The sequence below is a fragment of the Acanthochromis polyacanthus genome, chromosome 18 (assembly GCF_021347895.1).
Source record: "Acanthochromis polyacanthus isolate Apoly-LR-REF ecotype Palm Island chromosome 18, KAUST_Apoly_ChrSc, whole genome shotgun sequence".
Lineage (NCBI taxonomy): Eukaryota > Metazoa > Chordata > Actinopteri > Pomacentridae > Acanthochromis > Acanthochromis polyacanthus.
In genome coordinates, this window is record NC_067130.1 from 4776596 (window position 1) to 4800273 (window position 23678).

General features: G+C 38.9%; 2 protein-coding genes across 4 annotated transcripts in view; both read left to right on the top strand.

Moving 5' to 3' along the window:
- Positions 1-7912, top strand: part of bcr (BCR activator of RhoGEF and GTPase) — a 101869-nt gene extending 93957 nt beyond the window's left edge. For both annotated transcript variants that reach the window (XM_022215816.2, XM_051938791.1), the window contains exons 19-23: positions 593-732; positions 1637-1771; positions 1967-2072; positions 3910-4072; positions 4160-7912. In XM_022215816.2, the coding sequence (XP_022071508.1) occupies positions 593-732; positions 1637-1771; positions 1967-2072; positions 3910-4072; positions 4160-4249 (634 nt within the window). In that variant the 3' untranslated portion in view covers positions 4250-7912. The remainder of the gene's footprint in view (positions 1-592; positions 733-1636; positions 1772-1966; positions 2073-3909; positions 4073-4159) is intronic.
- A 3504-nt stretch (positions 7913-11416) lies between these two features.
- On the top strand, positions 11417-23554 carry adora2ab (adenosine A2a receptor b). 2 transcript variants are annotated; one of them, XM_022215829.2, is made up of 5 exons: positions 11417-11630; positions 15882-16425; positions 17346-17477; positions 19472-19575; positions 20408-23554. In XM_022215829.2, the coding sequence occupies exons 2-5, from the start codon at positions 16226-16228 to the stop codon at positions 21301-21303; spliced, it is 1332 nt and encodes a 443-aa protein (XP_022071521.1). In that variant the 5' UTR covers positions 11417-11630; positions 15882-16225; the 3' UTR covers positions 21304-23554. The 2 variants fall into 2 exon arrangements, with proteins under 2 accessions (XP_022071521.1, XP_051794755.1); XM_051938795.1 differs by lacking the exon at positions 11417-11630 and having other exon boundaries at positions 13781-16425.
- Positions 23555-23678: the final 124 nt, after the last annotated feature.

Consider the following 23678-nt stretch of genomic DNA (forward strand, 5'->3'; position numbering starts at 1 on the left):
TGGTCTATTATTATTTGAATTCTGCAATCGACTAACATTCCTTAGGGCATGATTCTGCATCTTTTTGTTTCTTTGCTCACATCCCACAGTGTTAGTCTAATGGTTAACTGTTTCCCCAGTATTTCGCTTTGTTTGGATTTACACAAATGTTAAAGAAATCAGTTTAGGTCACTGATATCTGGCTGGGTTGATGATTAACCTCCACTGGACTGCTGTGTCTCTTTAGAACGTCCTGACTGGTTCATTAACAAATCACATTATTTCTTGTGCAGTCTTATCAGTTGGGAAGGAAAGAACTTGCAAATGCGTCGGGGAGTTCAGGTTTGCCATGATTGTTGCTGATGAGTGACATTTAATGAGATTTTAAAGATAGCAAGTGGATTAACTAGAATTACCAGAAAAAAATCAATTAGGGATGTAGATAGAACATTTTAGCAGAAACACAAAGAGTCCGAGTCCTTCCAGTCCTAAAAGCAATGCAACAAAATGCACTTAGTGCCGCATCATTTGTTCAGTACATTTGCAAATATGTTTCCACTCTGCATAAAACAAGTTTTTCGTGACGAATCTTTTTGTTTTTGCCGTCATCCAGGCGAGAGCGCTCCAAGGTGCCCTACATTGTCCGGCAGTGCCTGGAGGAGATTGAGAGGAGGGGCATGGAGGAGGTGGGCATCTACCGAGTGTCGGGGGTGGCCACCGACATTCAGGCCCTGAAGACCGCCTTCGACACCAGTGAGTGGAGCTTTCACTATACAGAGACACAGAAAAACATGTGCAAGTGTCCTAATTTCTGAGATGGTCTGTTTCAGAAGGCACTCATGGAAGCACAAGAAACCAAAACAGCAGTAGTGTAAAATTATTAACTGATGATGTTGTGTTTGCACATGTACAGCATTTAATATACACAACCGTTTAAAAGTATGTCCCTGTTTTTGAAAGAAAAGCATTTTTTTTTCAATGAACATAACATTAAATGAATCATAAATCCAGTCTCGATATTGTTAATGTGGTAAATGACTATTCTAGCTGGAAATTTTTAATAGAACATCTCCATAGGGGTACAGAGGAACATTTCCAGCAACCATCACTCCTGTGTTCTAATGCTACATTGTGTTAGCTAATGGTGTTGAAAGGTTCATTGATGATTAGCCATAATTAGATGCAATTATGATGTGAGAGCTTTCATTGAAAACATGAAATTGTCTGGATGACCCCAAACTTTTGAACGTAAATGTACATTTGTGCTTGCATTCCCTTGTGATATGATAAAGCTGGATCTGACATATATTTCTAGGAAAGAACCCCAAGATGCTTTATGGACCAACACCATAAGGAAAGCCTTTTAGTAATCTTTCTAAAGTGTGAATCAGGTGATCATTGTCATGAGTTTGCAAGGACCTGATGTGAAAGTGATTAACAGCACTTATAGACTGATTCATTTATGCTGACTTGCATTTGGATTCATGTATTTAATAATGAATGCATCTTTTTTTTTGTGAGGTGTGTGGATTTTCCTTCTTGAGATACTGACAGTTATGAGGCACGGCGACTCTGCTTGCGCTGAGGTGTTTCCCTGACTTATCTTTAATCGTTGCAAACTTGCCGTCTTCGTCACGTTCTCGTTTCTCTCCCGCAGATAACAAAGACGTGTCGGTGATGATGAGTGAGATGGACGTCAACGCCATCGCAGGGACCTTGAAGCTTTACTTCAGAGAGCTGCCAGAACCACTCTTCACTGATGAGCTTTACCCTAATTTTGCAGGCGGCATCAGTAAGACGCTGAGTTTGATGTTACTCACACATGACGTAGCTTATAATTGATTAAGTCAGGCAACTAACTGCTATAATTCAAACTGATTGTAGCAGTTGAAATGTCTATATGTCTCATTAGAGTTGATGTATAAAGCTTTACTTTAAAACATGGGAAATAATCGTATAATGAACGGTATCTTTTGCTTCTGTGCAGCTCTGTCTGATAGTGTCGCCAAAGAGAGCTGTATGCTGAACTTGCTGCTGTCTCTGCCAGAGCCCAACCTGGTCACATTCCTTTTCCTCTTGGATCACTTGAAGAGGTAAAAACAACTGAACGCACCCATGTAAAATGTAGACATGACTACACACACACACACACACACACACACACACACAGAAACACAGACTAAATATACATTAACACATCAGTCCATGAGTTTCCAGAAGGTGAATTTAACAGTGGCCACTCACAGGTGCAAGATTTTAAATTCACTTGTTCTGGTATTATCAAAATCGTATAATATTTCAAACTTGCAATTCTGAGAGTTCTATCTAACACTGAAATACATGAGTCTTCAAAATGGTTTACCGATGCTGCTTTTACACTATGAGGTATTCAGCTACAACAGCAAAATGTCTCCTGGTTGCCATGGTGATTCTGAAGAGGTTGAAACATTATACCAGCGCCAACAATGCAGACGCATCTGTTTAAAAGCACTGCATGAGTGGATAATGGATGGACCTGGAGGCTTCTTTTTGTATTTATTTTACATTTAGAAGCAAAGCCTTGGATAGTTTAGGATTTGTTGACAGTTTCTGTGGTTTGTAATTAATCATTTAGTCAGAGTTTTTTGGGGTTCAATCAGCACTTCAAAGCTGAAGTTGATTCATTTTGAGGTAATGTTGAATGCAAAATAAATATCAGCACTGTTATTCAGACCAGTAGTAGACACAAGGCCCAATATGGTTTTTGTAGGGCCAATATCAATTATGAGTAATCAAAGAGACCAATAAATGGTCTTCAACAGTGCATTTGCAATAAACAGGAGAACCTTGGTGACAAAGTTCCAAAAATTCCAAAAACTCCAGTACAAAGCTGCATTCAAATGCATTGATTTATGTTTTACGTACTGTATATTTAATTAAATTACTTTTGGACATGACATTTATCCTTCTGTGTTGATAGTCTTTTATTCATTCCTGATCACATAATGCTGTGTGTGGGATGCTGCTCAAAACCAGAGACTGGAAACGGCTGCATCAGAACCAAAGTACCTCATATTTAAATTAACTTATTTAATCAGGAACCAGCTAAAATGATAATGATTCCGGTAATCAGAAAAATGTGGAATATCAGATCTGATAATCTGCCAAGCCAACAATCGGTGGACTCCTAGTACACACTAACGATTGTCAGAGGCTGAGGACCTTGGTGGTCATTCAGAAATTGAAAACGGCAAATGTGACTCCATTCAAAAGAAGCCTGACATGATTTACTGTAAAGCTTCTTTCTATGCCAGAAATCACCAGGCTCACTCATCAGTTTATAATGTGCTTTTGGGGGTTTTCCTCTTTGTTAGTGTGCTGTGTAGCATGTTTGTGTGAGTAGAAGGTCTGCAAACTTCCAAAGTTTCTCCCTATGTGTGTGATGCAACCCGATTTCAAAATCTGTTGGGGAAATACCTCATCTGAAGTCCAGTTTTTCTTCCATCACTTATCAGTGTAAGACATTTGCATAACAACCTAGACAAAGAATGCGCTTTCGCCATTATTTCTACACCAGATCTGGGTGTTACGCTACATAACCACATTACCTAGCTTTCGTCATGACAGCTGACCAATCAGAGTAGACTGGGCTTTTCAGGTGGGAGGCCTGAAAGAGACAGGAGCCAATACAGAGCATTTCAGACAGAGGGTGGGAAAAGTTATTAAAAATCTACAATATGAGGAAAATAATTAGTTTTTTCATCATGGAAGCATGTAAACATGTTCTAGTAGATCCAAAAAATAATGTTATAAACCTGCAAATATACAAAATCTGGGCCCTTTAAGGTTTTTACTCTTAGCACTCAGCTCCTTCACTGCTCATGTACACCTCTATATTTTCCTTATGTACTCCATCTATACCACTAAATGGACTTGTGTTCCTCTATGCAGGGTGGCAGAGAAGGAGAGCATCAACAAGATGTCTCTCCACAATCTGGCAACAGTGTTCGGGCCGACTTTGCTCAGACCCGCTGAGAAAGACAGCAAGATCCCTGCTAACCCAACACAACCCATCAGCATGGGGGACAGCTGGTCCCTGGAGGTTATGGCACAGGTGAGCCACGCAGTTCAGCTTCAGCCTTTTCCCTCTGCGTTAGATTTTTGCTAACCTCTTTCTATTCCTTTCTCAATGTCTATTCAGGTCCAGGTGTTGCTGTATTTCCTGCAGCTGGAGACGATCCCAACCCCAGACAGTAAACGACAGAGTATCCTCTTCTCCACCGAAGTATAGAGCTACAAATGACTCTGTCTGACTATGAAGGTGTGAAAAAGAGACAGACACTGGCTCAAAGTGAGCCTATTTGTACGGTAGTATGTTTTTGAATTGACTGACCGCTCGGCTCTTGCCGCTGGAAAGGATTGTCTCCGGCGTTAACCTGCTGTGCTTGAACACAAGAGGGTGCCACTGGGCCTCTGAAGCTCAGAGGATGGAGGTCCTTGCCATTCGTATCTCTCATTACCTGATAGTTAGTATGATTCCTTGTACCTCCAGTGATTTTTTTTTTGGGTACATGCACCGTCTTGCATTTCTCCGCCGTGCTTCTCTTGTGGGTCTACAATGCTGAACTTTTACAGCATAACTGAAGACATTGGATGGATCGAAATCAGACCACAAAGAAGGAAGCGTGTCTTGTCTTGTTTCTTGGAATTGGTTTCGCCAACAAATCTCCACGCATCTTTGCGTTCGGGCATTGTTCTGTATTTGTGTTTATTTTGGACAATCACTAAGTCATCTCAAACATTGCTTCACGTCCTGTTAAAGGAGAAAAGTGTGTCTTACGTAACGTCGGTGCATTCTTTGAGACAAGAGGAAACATTTGCGCTGTGGCTTGGAGCTGAAAGTCAACGTGCAGAGCTGCCACCAGACTGGCTTTTTTTTCCTGTCAGCCAACACCTGTAGGTTAAAGTGTTTACAGCGTAAACAAACCCAGTTGATGTGTGTAAAGAAAAAAAAGGAACCCAATAATTCGTCACAGTCTGTGGTTTTTCAAACTATAAATGCAAATTTCCTCTCTTATGTCTTGTTTCTGTCACAAGGTAGGCTCCAGCTAAAATACCCAGGAAGCAATATATTTTCTAACATAGGAACTGTTTGTGTTCATCTTTTCTGACAAAATGTCCTTCTTATTATAACATCTTGCCAAACTAATTTTTTTTTTTGTTTCTAGGGAAAAAGGAAGCCGTTGTATTTACAGATAGACTACATGTACATAATCTTAAAGTTGTATTTTTCTTTTCGGTTAACAGTATAATCATTGTTGCCGTTATTGTAATTTATTTCGGGGGGGCCTGGTGATGAAATAGTTTTTCTATGTGAACATTTTATTTCTTTTCTGTCTAAGAAAGTGGTAGGTCTTAGCCTTGACTTCAAGTCTTGCAGTGAAGAAGCAAGATTTAGCCTTGTTCTAATAGAAGCTACTCAGCTGTTCAGTCCAGCCTATCAATGGTTCATTTAGGTCTTATTGTGAAAGGTAACCCACACATTCTAGTTACATCCCGTATGCTGCTGTGGGAAAAAAGGCACAAGCTCTTTAACGTCTCACATCCAGAGACCATCGCCTGTTAGCGTAGACATTATGCAATGTCATGATACAGCACACACACAGACACACGTATGACATCGTCTGATTTTTTTTTTGTACCATTTCATCTGTGGCTGCAGAAGTGCACTCATGTTAGAACTACTGTATTACAATTCAAGTGGCCTGAGCACTCCACGTTTATGTCCAATGAAGAGCTTACCTTTTGGTTTTAATGAAGGAAATGTATTTTTAATTCTCTCACTCATTGTCTACAACTCAATGGCCAAGTTAGAGAAGAAACTCTTATTTTGTTGATACTAAAATTGCATATTTCTATTATTAATTTCTTTGTCACTGATTTAACATGCAGGCATGTTTTCTTGTTTTTATTTCTCTGTTTTGATCCTGTCACTGCTGTTCTGATGTCGTCACAGATTTGGATTGGGGATGTTCATGTGGATCTTGTTTACATCACTACAGGATGTCCTTTTATAGTCAATATCACTACTGGTTTCCCATTTATATTATAGGCATAAAACTAAAACCAATGCATCTGATAAGGGCTCATGTGTGCTTGTGTCCGTGGTGAAGATAGCATCAGAAGGCATACATGAGAAGGCTTAACAAAAGTTTGCCTCTCAATAGGTTCTTGAGGATTATGAATACATATCAACCCTCTAAATATTAAGTTTACTTTGTCCTTGCAATGTCCCAAAGACATTTCTGTTTCCTGTTGTCAATTTAGTCCACAGATTATTGATAAAGCGCCATTAGTGTGTCTGCTTCATGAATATTGCCGTTAAAATTTCTGTCCACCATCGTGTACTTCCACTATATTCCGGCCTGATGTATCACACTCCCGTCTCATCACCGTCTATATTTTCGGGTGCGAGACAGGGAGTGAATCATTCATTTTATCACCCCATGCATCACCTTTACAACAAGTCCCGATTGCCTGCACTGCTCTACCCTATCGTGCCTCAACACTTATGCTTTTGTTCAGCACCTGTGGTACAATAAACGTCAGTGAAAAAACACTGACAGTGACGTCTTTTCTCCTGTTGCCTTTGCTGAGGACAGCCACACGTCTTTCATCTCTTATATAGACTAAGACAGGACCTTAAACTTAAGCACGGTCTTAGCTCATACTGTAACATGCCTGTTTCTACTCGCCACCTTCATCTGACTGTGATGCTGTAACTGTGTTGAAGTTGGTCTTATTGGGAGCAGAAATTTCTTTCCCATGTCCTTGTTTTAGCTCTTAAAATTTCCTCTAATGCCTTTTATTTGTATTTATTGATGCTCTCTCTCGCAGTTTGCTATAAGGCGGTCTGCTGGATCTATTTATTTATAATATAATGTCATTGGAAGCTAAATTAATGTGAGAAAATGGTCTTTGTATGGTGTGCTGTCTTTGAGAAATTCTCTTTTATCTGCTTTTGTTTCTCAAACATCCTGTTAAGGTTGCAACAATTTGTCTCTATTTCATCCCAGAATCACAACCAGCGCGTAGAACTGCAAAATGTCTCTTCAGTTCCTGCACTGTCAGCTCATGTTTGAGTCCTTTGTGTTGTACAACAGACTGGCCACTGTGATTGTTCATCTGATTTAGATACCTGAATAGCAGGCGCAGGTTCTTGTCCATTTAAACGGTAGATTCTGTGAGTTTGCGTAACTCCAACTTCTCCTACTTTTCCATAGAGTTGTATAATATGTATTATACTAGAGAACACATAATTTGGTTTCCCTTTTATTTATTGTGGCGTCCACTGATTGTTTTGAGGATTGAGCTGGTGCACCTCTAGTCTCTTTGGAAATCTGAACTGTCAGTGTGTGGTAGAGGAGAAACAAGTTTTATATTACTCTGAATCTGCATTGTTTTGGTCTGTTGATTGTCACTGTAATTGCATGTACCCTCCATAATACAGTTCCCCTCCATAACCTCAGTCCCAGCCAAAAACTGTGGAGTAGCCTGAAGATATGGTACATATAACTCTATATGAAATCTCTTGCATTTATCGTACATGACCCTGGTATCTATCACTACATTTCCACACTATAGTTAATACTTTCAAATGCTGCCTCTTCTCTGACTTCATGCTACCATTAAATTAGGCTACTTTAATCTTTGGGGAAATAGTTTTGTTTTATTCAACGTATAACAACGTGAAGCTGAGGACGAGACTTGCCGACCACCACAAACATTTTTATTCCTCAACTTTTGACTCTTGTTCCTGTTAAATATTCAATGTTCTGCTTGTAGAACTGTAAAAAGGAATACTGTATTCTGAGGGCAAACATGTTTGGAAGGCATTTGCAGCCTATGTTTGTACACAAAAATGTTAAATAAAATCTCCTGTATCTACATAGAATGATGAACCTTTTTTTTTCCAAGGGGAGAAGATTTGTCACCTGCCATGTTTTTTAGTGATTAGCTAGTTCACATTAGCTACATGCCTCTTATTAAAAGTGTAATACATGTCATATGAACTGCGCTGTAAAAATATAAATGGGTCAATATATTATTGCGGGACTTTTTGTAACATAGTTGACAGGTAGGAGTTGACATTTTTGCCATTTTCAGCAATAAAATCAACATGGCGGCTGATAACCAAACACCACATGGCATTTATACGGAAAGATTCTTTTAAATATTACATATACAATTGAGTAAAATTGAAAATTATTTCTAAAGATATTGTGGTAAACCTGCTGACATGCCATAAATCCACACTTGACTCACACACTACTTTATATTAAATGATTCAGAAAGCCTTGGAGTCTTCCAGTCTTTTCTTCAGGAGGAAATGACATCATGTGGAGCAGGTCATGTGATCTGGAATTAACACACTTCCTTGAGAGGTGTTTTTGTAATGGGGAACTTAGTGGAAAGGGATTTCTCGGACACAGATACAATTTATTTTCCATATAAAATTTGATATATTACCAAAAAAGAAAAATCTGTCATGATTATCTCAACTTAATAAAAAAAGAACACAATCAAAATAGTTTTTGAATCAGCTCATTTTATTATTGTTTAGCTAATTAGAAGGTGGTTGTTATTAAATTGGGATGTTATTTAGTTGACAATTTAGTGATATCCAGTCATTTTTTATTAAGTGATTGTTTCCATAATAAATAATTATGGAATTTGTAAAGACATGATCATAATGAACACAAAAAACTGTTGTTTTTTTAACTTTTAATTAAAAATGTATACAAGATGTATCCCATGGGCTTCAAAAGCTCCTCAATTATATATTGATGTTTTTCATCCCATTGTTAATGAGGAGATCATTGTAGAAAGTCATAGTTGTAGTCTGTACTTTGTAGGATTTAAGACTCATTCCAATGAAGAATTACACTTAGAAATTGATTTTTTTAAAAGTTGTCTTTAGCCTCTTTAATCGGCATTCTAAGATGTATTAATATTTTGTTTTTAACAAAGAATATAGAAGTATTGTTTTTGTTTTTTGCATGTCACTTCTCTTGTTTCAGTGAAATAAAATTGGACACAACTTGTAAAATACATAAATTTTTAGTTGTCCACCATAAAAGATGTAATAAATTTAAGGGTACGTTGGTTCTTTCTCACTGCATGTTGTGAAACCTTTAAGATGGAGCGCAGCAGCAGCAGAAGAACAAGAAGAAGCTAAGAAGCAAACTCTGACTCCCACTGATTGCTCTTTGAGGTTGCCAGTTCAGCTTGTTTCCGACCGTTGACTCAAAACCTCAGGAAGCCGCATTCTGCAGATGTACACAGAGGTGATGTTGCTCTACTGTAGTTTGAACAGCTCTGTACATGGTTCAGAATCTACAGCTTGTCAGATTAGGTTAAATCACCTTTAACATCATTTTTTAGACGTGTCGGCCTAAGTCTTATCCTCAGTGTCACTTTTCAATAACAACTGTTATAAATTTAGAGCAGAATCCTAAATAGACAACAGGATGTGACCCATTGGAGCAGGCTAAGTTGTGTTTATGAAGTATTTGCTTCATATTTTTAAACCCATGTGCTTGAGATCTTACTTTCTTTCAGCAGGAGACATACAGTCATGGGAAAAAAATGATGAGACCACCCTTGTTTTCTTTCATTTCTTGTTCATTTTAATGCCTGGTACCACTAAAGATATATTACCTGAAGAATACAATGAACACGACAAAAAATGCAGCTGATTACATAACACTTGTATTGTATTCTGGGTTTTAAAATTTTTCAGTCGGTGCGTAGCATATGATCAGTTTTGCCTGTAAGTAGAGAACTTTGTTTAGAAATGATGAATCTTAGTACTGTCTGACATTAAAACTCATACTGACACTGCATAAACAGTCCTTCTAGAGAAATGCTCCTATAGTTCTCCAGTTTGGTTAATCGCACTACGTCAGAACTGTTGAAAATGACTTCATGAATTAGACAGAATTGAGATCTGAAGATTAGCTGTAGATTTTTTACAACTCTTTTATTGTAATGTTGGTACATTTTTCTATTTTTACTGCAAATCATATTACATTTACAGTATTTAGATTATTCTTTCTGTAAGCTTTCTGTAATTATTAAGCTGTCATCTAACAACAATCATTGTTCTATGTGTAGATTTATTATATTTTTTTTACAAAGAATGTCGTAAAAGTTCACTATAAAACTACAAACATTTATACTTTTTACAGATATTTTATTGTAACTTTAGAAATATTTCTGCAGTAAAAGGTATTTTGCAGATTTTTTTAGATTTCTAGTATAAATTCTAAAATATTTACTATATTTTTCTGATATTCTTCAGATTGTGATCTGTAATTTTTAATTGAATTATCTTCAGTCATTTAAAGACAGTTACTATTTCATAAGTGACATTTTAATTTATTTATGACATATTTTGGGGGTTGTATGTTTTGTTTATTTATTTTAGTTGTTGCTTTTACCATTTTTGAATGTTACAGAACGCTACTATTTATTAGGTATTTTCTGACAGGCTTTTTGCCAGATTATGACCTTTTATTTCTTTTCTCTTTTACAGTGTGGAAGATTCTCAGCGGTTACAATGTGCCACTGGAGACTTGAATTGATTTAATGGAGTAGTTCTGATGCAAAAAAAAGAACAATAAAAAGAGATTGGGGGGAAAGATTCAAAAGATAGATGTATATTTGAGGCTGTGTAACTTTTAAACTGCTAAATTGTTAATTAGATAGACAGTTGAACAATCCGAGATACCTCAAGCGTTAAACTTAAATATAATAAAATGATAAAGTGGCGCTTAGGATGGCACCAGACTGATATTTTACGCAAAGTACCTGCAGTGTGATGTAACCCCATGGATAACAACATGCAATTTTAATCCTATTTGACTGTGTATGTTCTCCAAACAGCCTAATTTACATCACACCAAACAATGTGCTGGTTGTAGTCATCAATAGCCTATAAACTAAATTAGATTTTATTTCACTCTCAGTCTCTTTTTCTCATCCGTCTGTCTTTGATTATTTCCATTCACACACCACAGTGTTGCACATCTCACACAGATAGTCTTCTTTCCATCACTTCAGAGGACATCATGTTGACTTGCATTCATTTCCTTGACACTCACTGTAATCCCATTTATTACTACATTCCTTACAATAAGCCTCAACTAAACTTAAATCCTCACCATCACATCAAATTATTTACCTCAGGAGGATCCGTCATTGACCCAAAAAGGAGGCTGGACCCCACAATTTGACTGCATAAACAGATGTACGTCCCCACAACATATGTAACATGAGCAGACACACCACACACCTACACGCACACACACACACGCACACGCGCACGCGCGCGCGCGCGCACACACACACACACACACACACACACACACTGGAGGCGGTAACCTTGCGGCGGCGCGTTTTCCTGTTGCTCCTTCAGTCTCTTTCTGCCAAACCAAGCATGAGCCGCGGTTTCTCTCACATTGACATTTTGTTTTCACTTTTGTTTCACTTTGTTTCGCCACTTTACAACGCTTTTTCGTCTTCCTTGGCGCTGAGCCAGTGGAGTGATCATCCAGACGCATAGATTGGGGAGAAAGGCTGCGTTTTTTTTTTTCCATCCTAACTATACGGTAAGAGAAAATGAACTTTTTCCTCTTTTTTAGGCTTTGTTTTGGATGCGTTGGTGAAGATGTTGACTGTTTTAAGAAGTGAGTACTATAGACTAATAGGTGTTTTCATAGGCCAATGCGTAAAATCCAGAGATTTTACGCACAAAAGCGCACTGAATCTATAGCCAGGTTATTCTTCTACTGTTGTAGCTTTCACTTTTACATGAATGTTGATTTGTTATAACGATTAACTAGTGAAATAGATGCTTTGTGACTAAGCCTATGTGTTTATGGAGTGGCTATAATAAGTATAGTAGTGCTTTATCGGGCTGATAAATGGAAATGAAAACTTGCATGTGATCATTTCCTTTCACTGGGCATCTACTACATCATGTTTACTCTTTGTTGTCATAACTGTCCCTGCTATCAGGAGTTTACAATATGATACCAGTACCTCTCTCATTAGTTCCACTCACTGTGCTTTTGCCAGTAGTAATACAGCAGCTTCTCTTTCACAATGGCTTCCCACTTTGTTTTCCTTTGACTGAGCTGAGCCGGCACATTGATTGACAGAGCAGTGACAGATCCTGTCCGGCAGGATGTGCATTTTCTTATCACTTCCTCCAAAGCTGTTGTGGGCACATATGTCTATGGTCATAATGATTAGAGTTTTTGCCAGAGCAGTCAACTGGAAAAAGGGGAAGATAGCTTTTTTTTTTTTTTTTTTTTTTTACAAGCTATAAACTGCAGAATTGGGGAAAGGTGCGTAAGTGCTGTTTTGTTTTTCCGCTGTAAATTTAATGGTTTTGCAGGTTCTAAAACTTTCACAGCCTCATGAGGTGTGCTGCTTATTGGCTTTCCAAACACACCGGATAAATCCTGGTTTTTGAATTCCATTGGCCTGTGAGAAAGTATAAATGGCACAACAACAGAGCAGATGTGGGACTTTGATCAAATATGCTGCCTTTTGGGATTACTGCTGGTAAAACTACATAGTTAAGTGGTATTTCTTTTTTTTTTCCATTTTTAGAGCTGCCACTGGCTCTGTGTTCTTACATTCTCATGATAGGAACCTTACCATGCAGTATAGCCATTAAATATGTCTTGGTGATCACAGAAAATGCTGCCTAAGCAGGAACAAATCTATATTTAAATGAAGCTGACTAATCTTTGGAAGTTGCTAATTTTAGAAGAACATTAAAACGGAAATTCACGTTTCTTCCTCCAGTATTTCTGTAGTTCGTTATTATTCAGCGGGGAGTTCCCTCACAACTAAATTTAACTGAATATTAACTTGATTTAAATCATTTCTGACAAATATCAATCTACTTAAGAACAGAAAGCTACTTTCCCTTCAAAATTGATGATCTGATGAGGTTTAAGATATGAATGAAACTTCATGTCATCAAGTTGTCGGGCAGTTTGAGTTGAAGCAGCAGGGAGAAAGTCATCTTTATGGGGATGGAATACTCAGAAATTCTTAGCATATTAACATGATCAGTTGATCAATCTGCTTTCCTTAAGTCGTAATAAAAATGAGCACCTCTTTAGTGTTTCTTTAATGGTAACATGTCTGAGAAGCTTTGCATCAGAACTGGGGCTCTGATGAGGAACAGTGGGACTGAATGAAGATCAGATTGCCTATTGTGTCAGATATGTTGATGTAAGGCTCCTAAAATAGGTCCCTAAATTGTTCTGATAGTGACCAAATATCCCTTTCGTTGCCTCAGAAATATTTGCTTGTTGTGCTTTCATTCTTGTTGAATCTTATCTTGTCTAATCTGACTTGCTGTATGGACTTTGGCAGCAACTGGGTGATATTTACATACCATTGCTTTCTCTGTTGTGTGTAACTTTCATTGGTAGCATGTGGTCTCCATCCCTCAGTTCACAGGAGATAAAAGCACATTTTACATCTGTATATTTGTGTTTCTACTAACAGCCTTAGTCAATCTGAACTGGTGTATCCCTCACGATACCATTACTGCCATTATAGCCAAAACTATTCCGTATTTTTGAGGCCATAACATCTCAGATTAAGTATTTGGACAGTTAAACATTTTGTTCTTCAGGTTCTGTGTTTCAACACATACAGTATAAACTGGATACCACATTAGCATGGTAAATCTCAGCTTTAATTTGAGTATATTTACATCAACATGGAAAGAACTGTGTGAGAAATATTGTGCACAAAATGTGGGTGTCCAAATTAAGAAACTTTTTTTATTTTGCAGTTAAGGATTGAAATCTTAAACCAATAAGCATCTTCAGACACATTGGCCTTCCTTGGTGATGCTTTCTAGCTTTTCACTGCAGCCACATTTTATGCTCACTTGTAGTAGAATCTCTTTGCAGGTGCAACTAGACCAGCCCTCAGTAGATGGCAGAACCACGCCCAGACCTCTAACTCCACAACTGAGCAGGGAACCTTAGACCGATCTTCAGTGCCAAGTTTGATTATCCTGACTTCAGCACTTGCGGAGATATCTGAACGGACATACACACATACATACTTACCCAGCCAGCCAGATACCGAAGCGAATGCAGTAACCCCGCTGACGTACACGTCAGGCGTCTTTAATGAAGCTCACTCTAGCTGAGATGAAGTGGCACAACCCACTAAGGATATTTCACCTTTTCACCCTAAAATACTCTTTAGTTACTTGACTGTATATTTAAGATTGGGGTCCTGTTTTGATTCACATAGAGTGCCTTTGCATGTTTCTGCATGCACCTTATCACCTCTGTCAGCAGGGAAACCATTAATAAATGCCAGTGTACTGGTTGCTCTGGCAGCCATAACTGTACCGCCAGTGTGTTTTGACAAGTGAGGTGTTATGTTATGGATCATGAGATGCTTTCACTTTCCTCTTTCCATCCTTATGGTCTTTTCTATACAGTATTTATAGGGTTTACATCTTCCAGTGCCTCTGAGGTTGTAGTCATCAAGTACAGATACATTTATCTCCACGGCGAAAAGTGTTCCTGAATCCACCAGACTTGTGGTATAGTTTTTCTCATTGACTGTATACATAGATGAACAAATCCAATGTGTCATCACCCATATGTTTGTTGAAGAGCAGTTTTAAAGCTCAGTGTGGAGGCTCTGACCATTGTTGTCTTGACAGCACCTGGCTAAATCTAATCCCACGACTTGGCGACTTGCCAACCAAAAATTAGTCCCACCCTCATGCAAAGCCTGATTTATTGTCTATTTTGCAATAAATGAGATCATAATTTGTATTAATTTAGAGTGGAGTAATGAAAGAAGGCTTGAAACTAGTGACTGAGACCTTAAACTCTTTAAGAAAATCAGATGAGAAATAAAGTCATTTTCTAACTGACTTCCATACAATCAGACTGCTTTTTGCCAACAGAGTAGTCACCCCTGCTGGTCATTAGGCAGAATGCAGGTTTAAGTCACTTCCACATTAGCTGGACCTTTCAAACCTGGAGCCTACATTTATCTTTTATATTCTACAATCTTTTAGCTTGACTGGGTGCTTTACAATGATCCCCGTCTTTGTGCTAAACCAAGCCAATCACTTCTTGCTTTTAGGTACATATTTAACACAGAAACAGAACTGGTATCAGTGTTTTCATCAAGAAAATGAAGAAGCTTGGTGGGTTCTACTGACAGTGTTTTAAAACGCAGCTACAGAAAAGTTAATCAGAGTAGAGTTCTTGTAAATATCGGTAACTGCTGGTGAGAAAATAAATAATGCTACATTAACCATTCTACAGTATCAGTGCAGTTCAGCTAAAAACCTGTGCTGTGTCCTTCTCACTCCCCCTGTGTGATTTTACCCCAGTAAGCTGAATGGTTTGGCCTACATTCCTACTTTTCAGACCTCTTTTTTCTAAAGGTTATCTGAGGTTGTACGTGGTTTGCATCATAAAGGCTAACCTGCTTACAATATAGAGGAATTCAGCTAAATGCCCTGAAAAAACACAGCAAACATAGTTCAAAAACGTGTTCCGACAATACTCCAATTGCTGTGAAATTTATGGGTTGTTTATTTTGCGTAATTATCGGTGATTGTGGAGGAAAGCATGTCAGTGGTGGGAATGATTAGTGGAGGGGTTTTGGGAAACTTTTCCTAAAAAGAATGGTCCATTGTTGGATTGTCTGCTTTGGCCCTGTATGGTAAGCAAACTGTTCCCTGTCTTCTAGAGATAGATGGCTTTTCTGACCTGTGTGTGTATGTGAATGTCCATGTGGTAACTCTGTTTAAACAGGCTAGCACCAGTGAGATCTTTGTCTCTCTGCAGACCACTGCTGTTAATTCGACAGCCACTGGGCAACCTTCCCAGATGCTCCCTCGTCGATATTCTGCCGCCGTCTGTGACAAGGTTTACTGAACGGAGGAGACAAAGATCGGCGCAAAGAGGAAGACTAACAGACTGGTGACGGTAAAAGGTACAAGTGAAGTCATCACAAGTGTGATGCATGTGGTGAGAACTTCCTGCCTTGGCTGTCCTCCTGTGACACAATCGCTCCTTCCTTAAGTGGCACCATGCTGTTTGGCAAGCAGGTATTATGTCTGAAAACAAGTCAAGCGGCTGAGTGTGTGGGATGAGAGCGCAAAGAAAGCAGCAAAGGGGAAACAACAACCATGCTGGCGAATTACCAGCTGGTCTACATTGGCCTGGAGCTGGTGATTGCCTGCCTGGCCGTGGCTGGGAACGTCCTGGTCTGCTGGTCCGTCTGCATCAACTCCAACCTGCAGAGCATCACCAACTTCTTTGTGGTGTCGCTGGCGGTCGCTGATATCGCCGTGGGGCTGCTGGCAATCCCCTTTGCTATCTCTATCAGGTATTCTTTCTTGTTTTTTGATTTGAGAATGTTGTGTTACTCATCAGGCAAAGCAAGGCAGCTTTATTTGTACAGCACATTTCCTACACGAGGGCAACTCAGTGTGCCTTACATTTAAACATTACATATCCTCATTCAGACTTTCGAAAAATTATCCATGCTCTCATTTTTTCCGCCTTGATTACTGTAGCTCCTTTTTATCGGGCATTTCACAGAAATCCTTCTTTGCCTCCAACTGGTCCAGCAGCTAGGCTTCTTACTGGTTTTAACAGACAACATCACATCTCACCCATTCTGGCTTCTCTTCACTGGCTCCCTGTTGGTTTCAAAACTGATTTTATGATTTTACTGATTACTTTTCAAGCTCACCAGGGCCTTGACCCCAGCTATATTTTAAACATGTTCCCCCTGCTGATCATTCCAAAGTTGAGGCCTAAATCAAAGGATGGCCTGGCTTTCTCTGTCAGGGCCCCTCAGCTTTGAAACGACCTACCTGAGGAGATAAGGCTCGCTGAATCAGTAACTTCTTTTAAATCACTTTTAAAACCCACTTTTATAGACTCGCCTTCAAGTAAAGTTGTCTTTTATTTTTCTTTTATCTCTCTCTGCCCTTTTATCTCATTTAAAATTGTTACTGCTTGTGATCCCTCTTTCTAACCTCCTAATCTTAATCTATTCTAGCTTTTATTTTCTTTTTCTCTTCAGCTTCTCTCCTAACCCTCTTATGTGATGTTGTCTTTTTTAACCAGTGTTTAATTAGCTATCCATTCTCTACATTTAGTCTTTTTTTATGTTCTATCAGTCAAAGCACTTTGTGAATATTCAAATAAAGCTATTATTAGTATTGTTGTTGTTATTATAACTTTTGAAACTGTTTTTTTTTTGTAACTTGTGATTGTTCTCTTGCAATTCAACGTCAGCACTGGTTTCTGTGCCTACTTCTACGGCTGCCTGTTCATCGCTTGCTTCGTCCTCGTGCTCACTCAGAGCTCCATCTTCAGTCTGCTGGCCATCGCTGTGGACCGCTACATCGCTATCAAGAACCCACTCAGGTGAGAGGGGACAAAAAGGTCACATCCATTGGCATATCTTTGGCTATATCAGATACAAACTAAATTCAAAAATGCTCTAAAGTGTATGAATTCAAAATAAAAAGTAGAATAGGATTTTAAAAATTTAAGCAGTGATCATCAATAAGAGAAGCAATTTAACCTTTGAATTATTTCACTGTTTTTTTGAAGCATGTTTGAAGTATATTCTGAGTGAATGCGTGAAAATAGAGCATACTTTGGAACACATTGCACTGAAGTCAGAGGAGAGAGAGGTGTCAAAACCTCACATGTATAATTCAGTTCAGGCTAATCTGGCCCGCTGTGGTAAGACACACATATCTACACACTTAATTAGGTTACTGTCATGTGCTGTTGAAATACAGTTCCTTTAAAATGATGCAAAGTCTCTTGTTTCTGCAACAAGTACGGTGTTTTGACTGACTCACATTGTTCACGTGTGTCATTAAACCCACAGTCATTTTGTCACAGCTGCATTCTTTTTTTTCCTTTCATGCCAGGGTATTTCATGTCATAAGCTGTAGCAGGTGACGCATTTGCATAAGCGGTTGCATAACAGCGTCAGTGTGTGTGTTTGTGTGCTCACTCTGGTGCCACAAACCTGGCACCAATGACCAAAGTACTAATAATTCATCAGAATTTTAGGAGGCTTAATAGAGCACACTGGCTGCCAACCTGGCTGTGCAAGAACTCAGTCGAACACACAGGGAGGGTTTTAAGTCAGCGTATGGGAGCTGATGTTACTGGTCATTGTGATTCTCTGCTTTTATTTCTGTAGCCAAATATATGCATCACATATCGCACAAATATACGCTGTCTATAAAAGTTGTAGAGGTAAAGTTTTACAGTCTTAAAACACCTGAATGACTGGAAGATGTCACAATAATTCTGTAATGTCTGGACATGAGTGTTGCCAAAATACAACAAAGACAAATATTAAACCATAAAGCTGATTGTGTATTTAAAAGAACCAAATGTGTCAACACATTTTCATAACCTGATGTTTGTTTTTGATCCACAATCCAACTTTAAGTGTGTAAAACTAAGCCAAAGTCTGAGCTGAGTTACAAGCCGTTACAACATTTTATTATTTCATTTCATTTCATATATTCTTTATTTCATTAATTTGTAAAATAATAAAATGTTTTATGTAAATACGGTCTCCAAACTAGAATGAAAGGAAGCAGAAAGAAGACAAGTCTTATTTTGTCTGCCCCTTTATCCCCAGAAATCAATTACAAAAAGCGAACTTAAAAAAAAGAACATAAAAAAATATATATGCACACATATACATACATGTACACACACACTCACACACACATATTAAAAAATATGTCTTTAACTAGGTTTAAACATTTGGGAATTTTAGTTCTAATCATTTCACTCATGGTATTAAAGAAAATCACGTGATTTTTTTGTAGGTAGCTGCATTGCTCAGAAGCTCTTCCGTCACCTGAACGGAAAGGTTTTGGGATAAAAAAAAAACAAGTGTGTTGGTAAATAACAGTATAGGAAGGAAATGCACTTTTCAACAGAATTATGTACACTCATACAGCTGCTTGCAGAGTCATGCAGCATCACACTGCAGAATGTCACACCGTGTCTGCTTAACAAAATGGTTCTTTTGCTAATCTGCTGTACTGATGTGCTCAAATATTTGCTTTTAAACAAATCTCTAAGAAGGCAGAATGGATATTAATTTTTAAATACTTTATGTGTGCGTTGTTTGTAATCCCCAAACCTGATAATAGGCAAGACGGAACACAAAAGGAGATTAGTCATTTTATATAAGGAAAAAAACTGAAATTTTGCTGAGGTTTATTAAATAAATAATGCATTTATGCCTCAGTGCACAACCATTTTCTCCCCATTTATAGTGCCAAATATTGACTTTCCTTTCTCAGGAGTATGCTGTCACAACGAGATTAGATAAACCGGCCCGACAATATAATATCGTGTTCTGTTCGTCCTTTCAGGTACAGCAGTCTGGTGACAGGGCAGAGGGCGAAGGGCATCATCGCACTGTGCTGGGTTCTCTCAGTGGGCATCGGCCTGACACCCATGTTCGGCTGGCACACAAGTGAGACCGATATGTTGACAAAGTCACATATATACCTATTATTCCTCAAAAATGTAGAAAAACATAAATATGGCATCTATTATATCATTCATAGGTTTGGAGGGAGTTTTGTTCATGTTTCTTTTATCGCCAAACAATGTGAACGCTGTAAAAGCGGCTGAGTAAGCAGCAAATTAAGAGTTGTTTAAAGTTAAGGCTTCTATAAATGTACCCTCCTTTATGCTTCAACTCTTACAAGACAAGCCAGTTGGCCTACCGTGGTAAAAAAACAAAACAAAACAAGGTGTTACAGGAAAAATGAGGAATGGCGCTGCTGTTGTACTTCTGGAGAAACGTGCTCACAATTCCTTCAGTTACAAGAAATACATGAGCCGCATCTCCTCTTTCTCTTTAGTGTCTTTTTTTTTATCACTCCCTGCTTTTTTTTATCCCTCTTAAAATTTCCACTTCTTGTATTTCCTCTTTCTAACCTCCTGATCTTAATCTATTTCTGTTTTTTATTGTCTCTTCAGCTTCTCTCTGAACCCCCTTGTGAGATGTCGTCCTTTTAACCAGCTTCTAATTAGCTATCCATTCTGTGCATTTTTGTCATTTTTTATCTTCTACTTGTCAAAGCACTCTGTGAATGTTTTTCTCAAAAGGTGCTACACAAATAAAATTATTATCATTTTCACATTGGCCTAATTCAAATGAGTGGTTCTTACAGCTGATTTTTTGTTTTTTTGTCAAACTGAAACCCACATCAACACAAAATTATGTTTTACCACACAGAATTATTTTTCTTCTTTGGATGACATTGTTAAAAAAAACTATTTTTTCCTGTGCTCATCAGGTTTGAACTCCACCATCACCGTCAGCAGAAACAGCTGCCCTGAAGGAATGACCCAGTGCTTGTTTGAGGGAGTGGTTTCCATGGACTACATGGTCTATTTCAACTTCTTTGGCTGCGTGTTGGTCCCTCTGTTGATCATGCTGGTCATCTACGTCAACATCTTCTTGGCAGCACGGCGGCAGCTCCGACTAATGAGCCTGAAAGTTGCACAAATGCCTGCCACCGGACAGAAAACAATATTCTCGAGCTCATCTCCTTCAATCCTGCAGAAGGAAGTCCATGCTGCGAAATCGCTGGCTATCATTGTGGGTTTTTTCGCCGTGTGCTGGCTTCCTCTGCATATCATCAACTGTTACAACCACCTCTGTCGGGGCTGCAAGCGGCCGGACATCTGGGTGATGAACATCGCCATCATCCTCTCCCACGCTAACTCTGTGGTTAATCCCTTCATCTATGCCTACCGCATTCGGGAGTTCAGACTGACCTTCCGGAGGATTCTGTACCAGCACATCCTGGGGAAGAGGGATGGCTGTGGGTTTGGGAATGCCGCTGGAAGAGGGACCGACAGTATCATGCGGACGTCTTCCCGTATGAGTAAAGACCGTTCATTGAGCGGCACATTGGTCAATAGCTATGTCCTGGACCACAGTATTAACCAGACGAGACCAAAGGATGCTCATGAATCCTCTTCCCAGTGGACATCAATTTTAGATACTACACAAAGCAGCTACATGCCCAATGGACACGCAGCATGCAACATGGCGGCTTCATATCTCGGAGGAACAACAGATCTTTTAGAGGTGAACGACAGGGGAACCAGCATTGCTTTTGTAAATGTTCAGGCTCTTAAACAGACGGACTGTGCCCACTGCCCGAAACTTACAGAAATCTCATGACAAAGATACGATGTCTGTATTTAAAATATTTTTCTGTTGCTACAACACATATGCCATTGTACAAACACGGAAAAGGATTAATGAAGTCCCAGCAGATCAATGCCAGCAGCTAATCTGTTTATCTGAGCTCACATAAACCAGTTTTCAGATGATAGTTTTGCTGTCATAAACCATCTCTGAAAGCACAAACGCAACACACGTGGTAAAAACCAGGTGGATGTTCAATATCAGCTCATATTTCTTGACCTGCTGTAAAATTCCATCTGCTGAAGTGTTTTCTTCATCCAAGATGAATGTTCTTTTATAAATTGCCTGTGTTAAAAATGTATTTGTAAATATAAATTTATAATGTACTGTATTTTGAATTGTGTTTTTATAATGTTTCCTATATTGTTTTTACCCACTGGAGGAAAACATTGGCATCGATTGTCATCATCACTTACGTAAAGGTTTATTTAAAAGACCATTTCTCAAAGTGTGTGAAAGCCGCAACACATCAGATGTTGCCGGCTTGATTGGTGATTTGATAACTGCCAGGCAACGTGTTGATTGCTGGTTCAACATCTAAGTGGCATATGAATCAACGGTACGGGTCAGTTACCAGCCGTCCAAAACAAAGAGCTTGTTTTATCTATTCAAATATCACTCCATATGCCTGTAATGCAGCTACCTTCAAAGTCAGACTTGCGCACATAAACAGTATGAAAAGCACACACACGTAAAGTGCACACATGACCACAGACTGCTCAGAAAGAGGTGTTTACAGAGTAGCCCGTCTGCTGACGCCAGTCAATGGTCCTAATGCAATGGAAATCAAATGAAGGCTCATTTGATGGTGTCTTTTATTATCCCATTATGCTTTCTCTTTCCTCATTAAAAAGCCCTTCCACTGTGGGAAAGACCTGCATTAGGCAACTTTTATGTGCCTTAAAGCACTCCCAGAGACATTTCCCCAGGAATAGACATACATGGGCATGTGTCAAAAGTCGTACTGTATGTTTATTCAAAAAGTATGCATAGTGGTTGTTTATCACACTTGCTGGTCATGTACAGGGATATAAAAATAGATTACACAATTTCATTTAATGGGCTGCACAGTGGAGTAGTGGTTAGCGCTTTTGCCTTGCAGCAAGAAGATCCCCGGCCTGGGCCTGGGATCTTTCTGCATGGAGTTTACATGTTCTCCCTGTGCATGCGTGGGTTTTCTCCGGGTACTCCGGCTTCCTCCCACAGTCCAAAAATATGCTGAGGTTAATTGTTAACTCTAAATCTCTAAATTGCCCGTAGGTGTGAATGTATGTGTGATTGTCTGTCTGTATATGTAGCCCTGTGACAGACTGGTGACCTGTCCAGGGTGTCCCCTGCCTTCACCCGAGTCAGCTGGGATAGACTCCAGCACCCCCCGCGACCCTAGTGAGGATAAAGCGGTGTATAGAGAATGGATGGATGGAATTTCATTTAATGTTGGACTTGTGTGTCTCTTTGTGTGTGGTTGTGCTGTTTTGATAAGCATGACATAACAGCTATGAAGATGATGTGGTTGTGGGTGATTCAAACCTGATTTGTTTAAAGAAAAATAAAACTAAAATGTTTGCATGATGTGCTGAAGGAAAGCAATCCAGCGTGTTTATAGCATATCATATAGCCATAAACTACCACAAGGAAGAGTAACACTGGCATGCAAATGTTTTGTGTACCCTTTAGGAAAGAAAAAATAACAGTAGTTCAATAATAATAGTAAGTGTCCTAGAGGGAACAGAAATGTTTGCCATGGGATTGTGGGATGCCTTTACATTATAAACAGATAACCTAAACCTTTGACCCCCACAGTGAGAGGATCTGGTGGCTCTATTAAGCTGTGGTGGGTATTTTGCTAGCATGGTTTGCTCCATTTGACCCCTTAGAGGGAAGGGTCACTTAAATCAATACAAAGCTGTTGTAAGATGAAGCATTTCCATCCTGATAGGAGTGATCTCTTCCAGGATAATGACTTCATGTCCATTCATAGAGCCTGAACTTTGATGAAGATGTTGTGAATCACATACTTCAGCCTTCTTAGTCCTCAGTTGAATTTTATCCCAAATGATGGTTCTTTGTAGATTGCCTGTATTAAAAATGTGGTTGTTGATATGAATATGTAATGTTTGTGGTCATCAGTTGTTTTGTTTTTACCCACTGGAGAGTTAAAAGTTCCTTTTCTGCTCAAAACTGAATGAACAAGTTATTAAAAGTTTCTTTTAACCCAACTGTACCACAGACAGAGTCCATAATGCTGTAAAATGAAACACTTGTGAACTGTGCCGTCAGAGAGATCGTTCTACTAAAAGCTGTATCCTATGAACCCTCACTAACAACCTGAGGTAAACAATGGTATT

Bases quoted from the DNA above. Each gene is read 5' to 3' on its own strand.
- adora2ab (XM_022215829.2), top strand. From the start codon at position 16,226: ATGCTGGCGAATTACCAGCTGGTCTACATTGGCCTGGAGCTGGTGATT. The intron at 16,426-17,345 runs GTATTCTTTCTT...ATTCAACGTCAG, and splicing joins CCCTTTGCTATCTCTATCAG to CACTGGTTTCTGTGCCTACT. The intron at 19,576-20,407 runs GTGAGACCGATA...TGTGCTCATCAG, and splicing joins CATGTTCGGCTGGCACACAA to GTTTGAACTCCACCATCACC.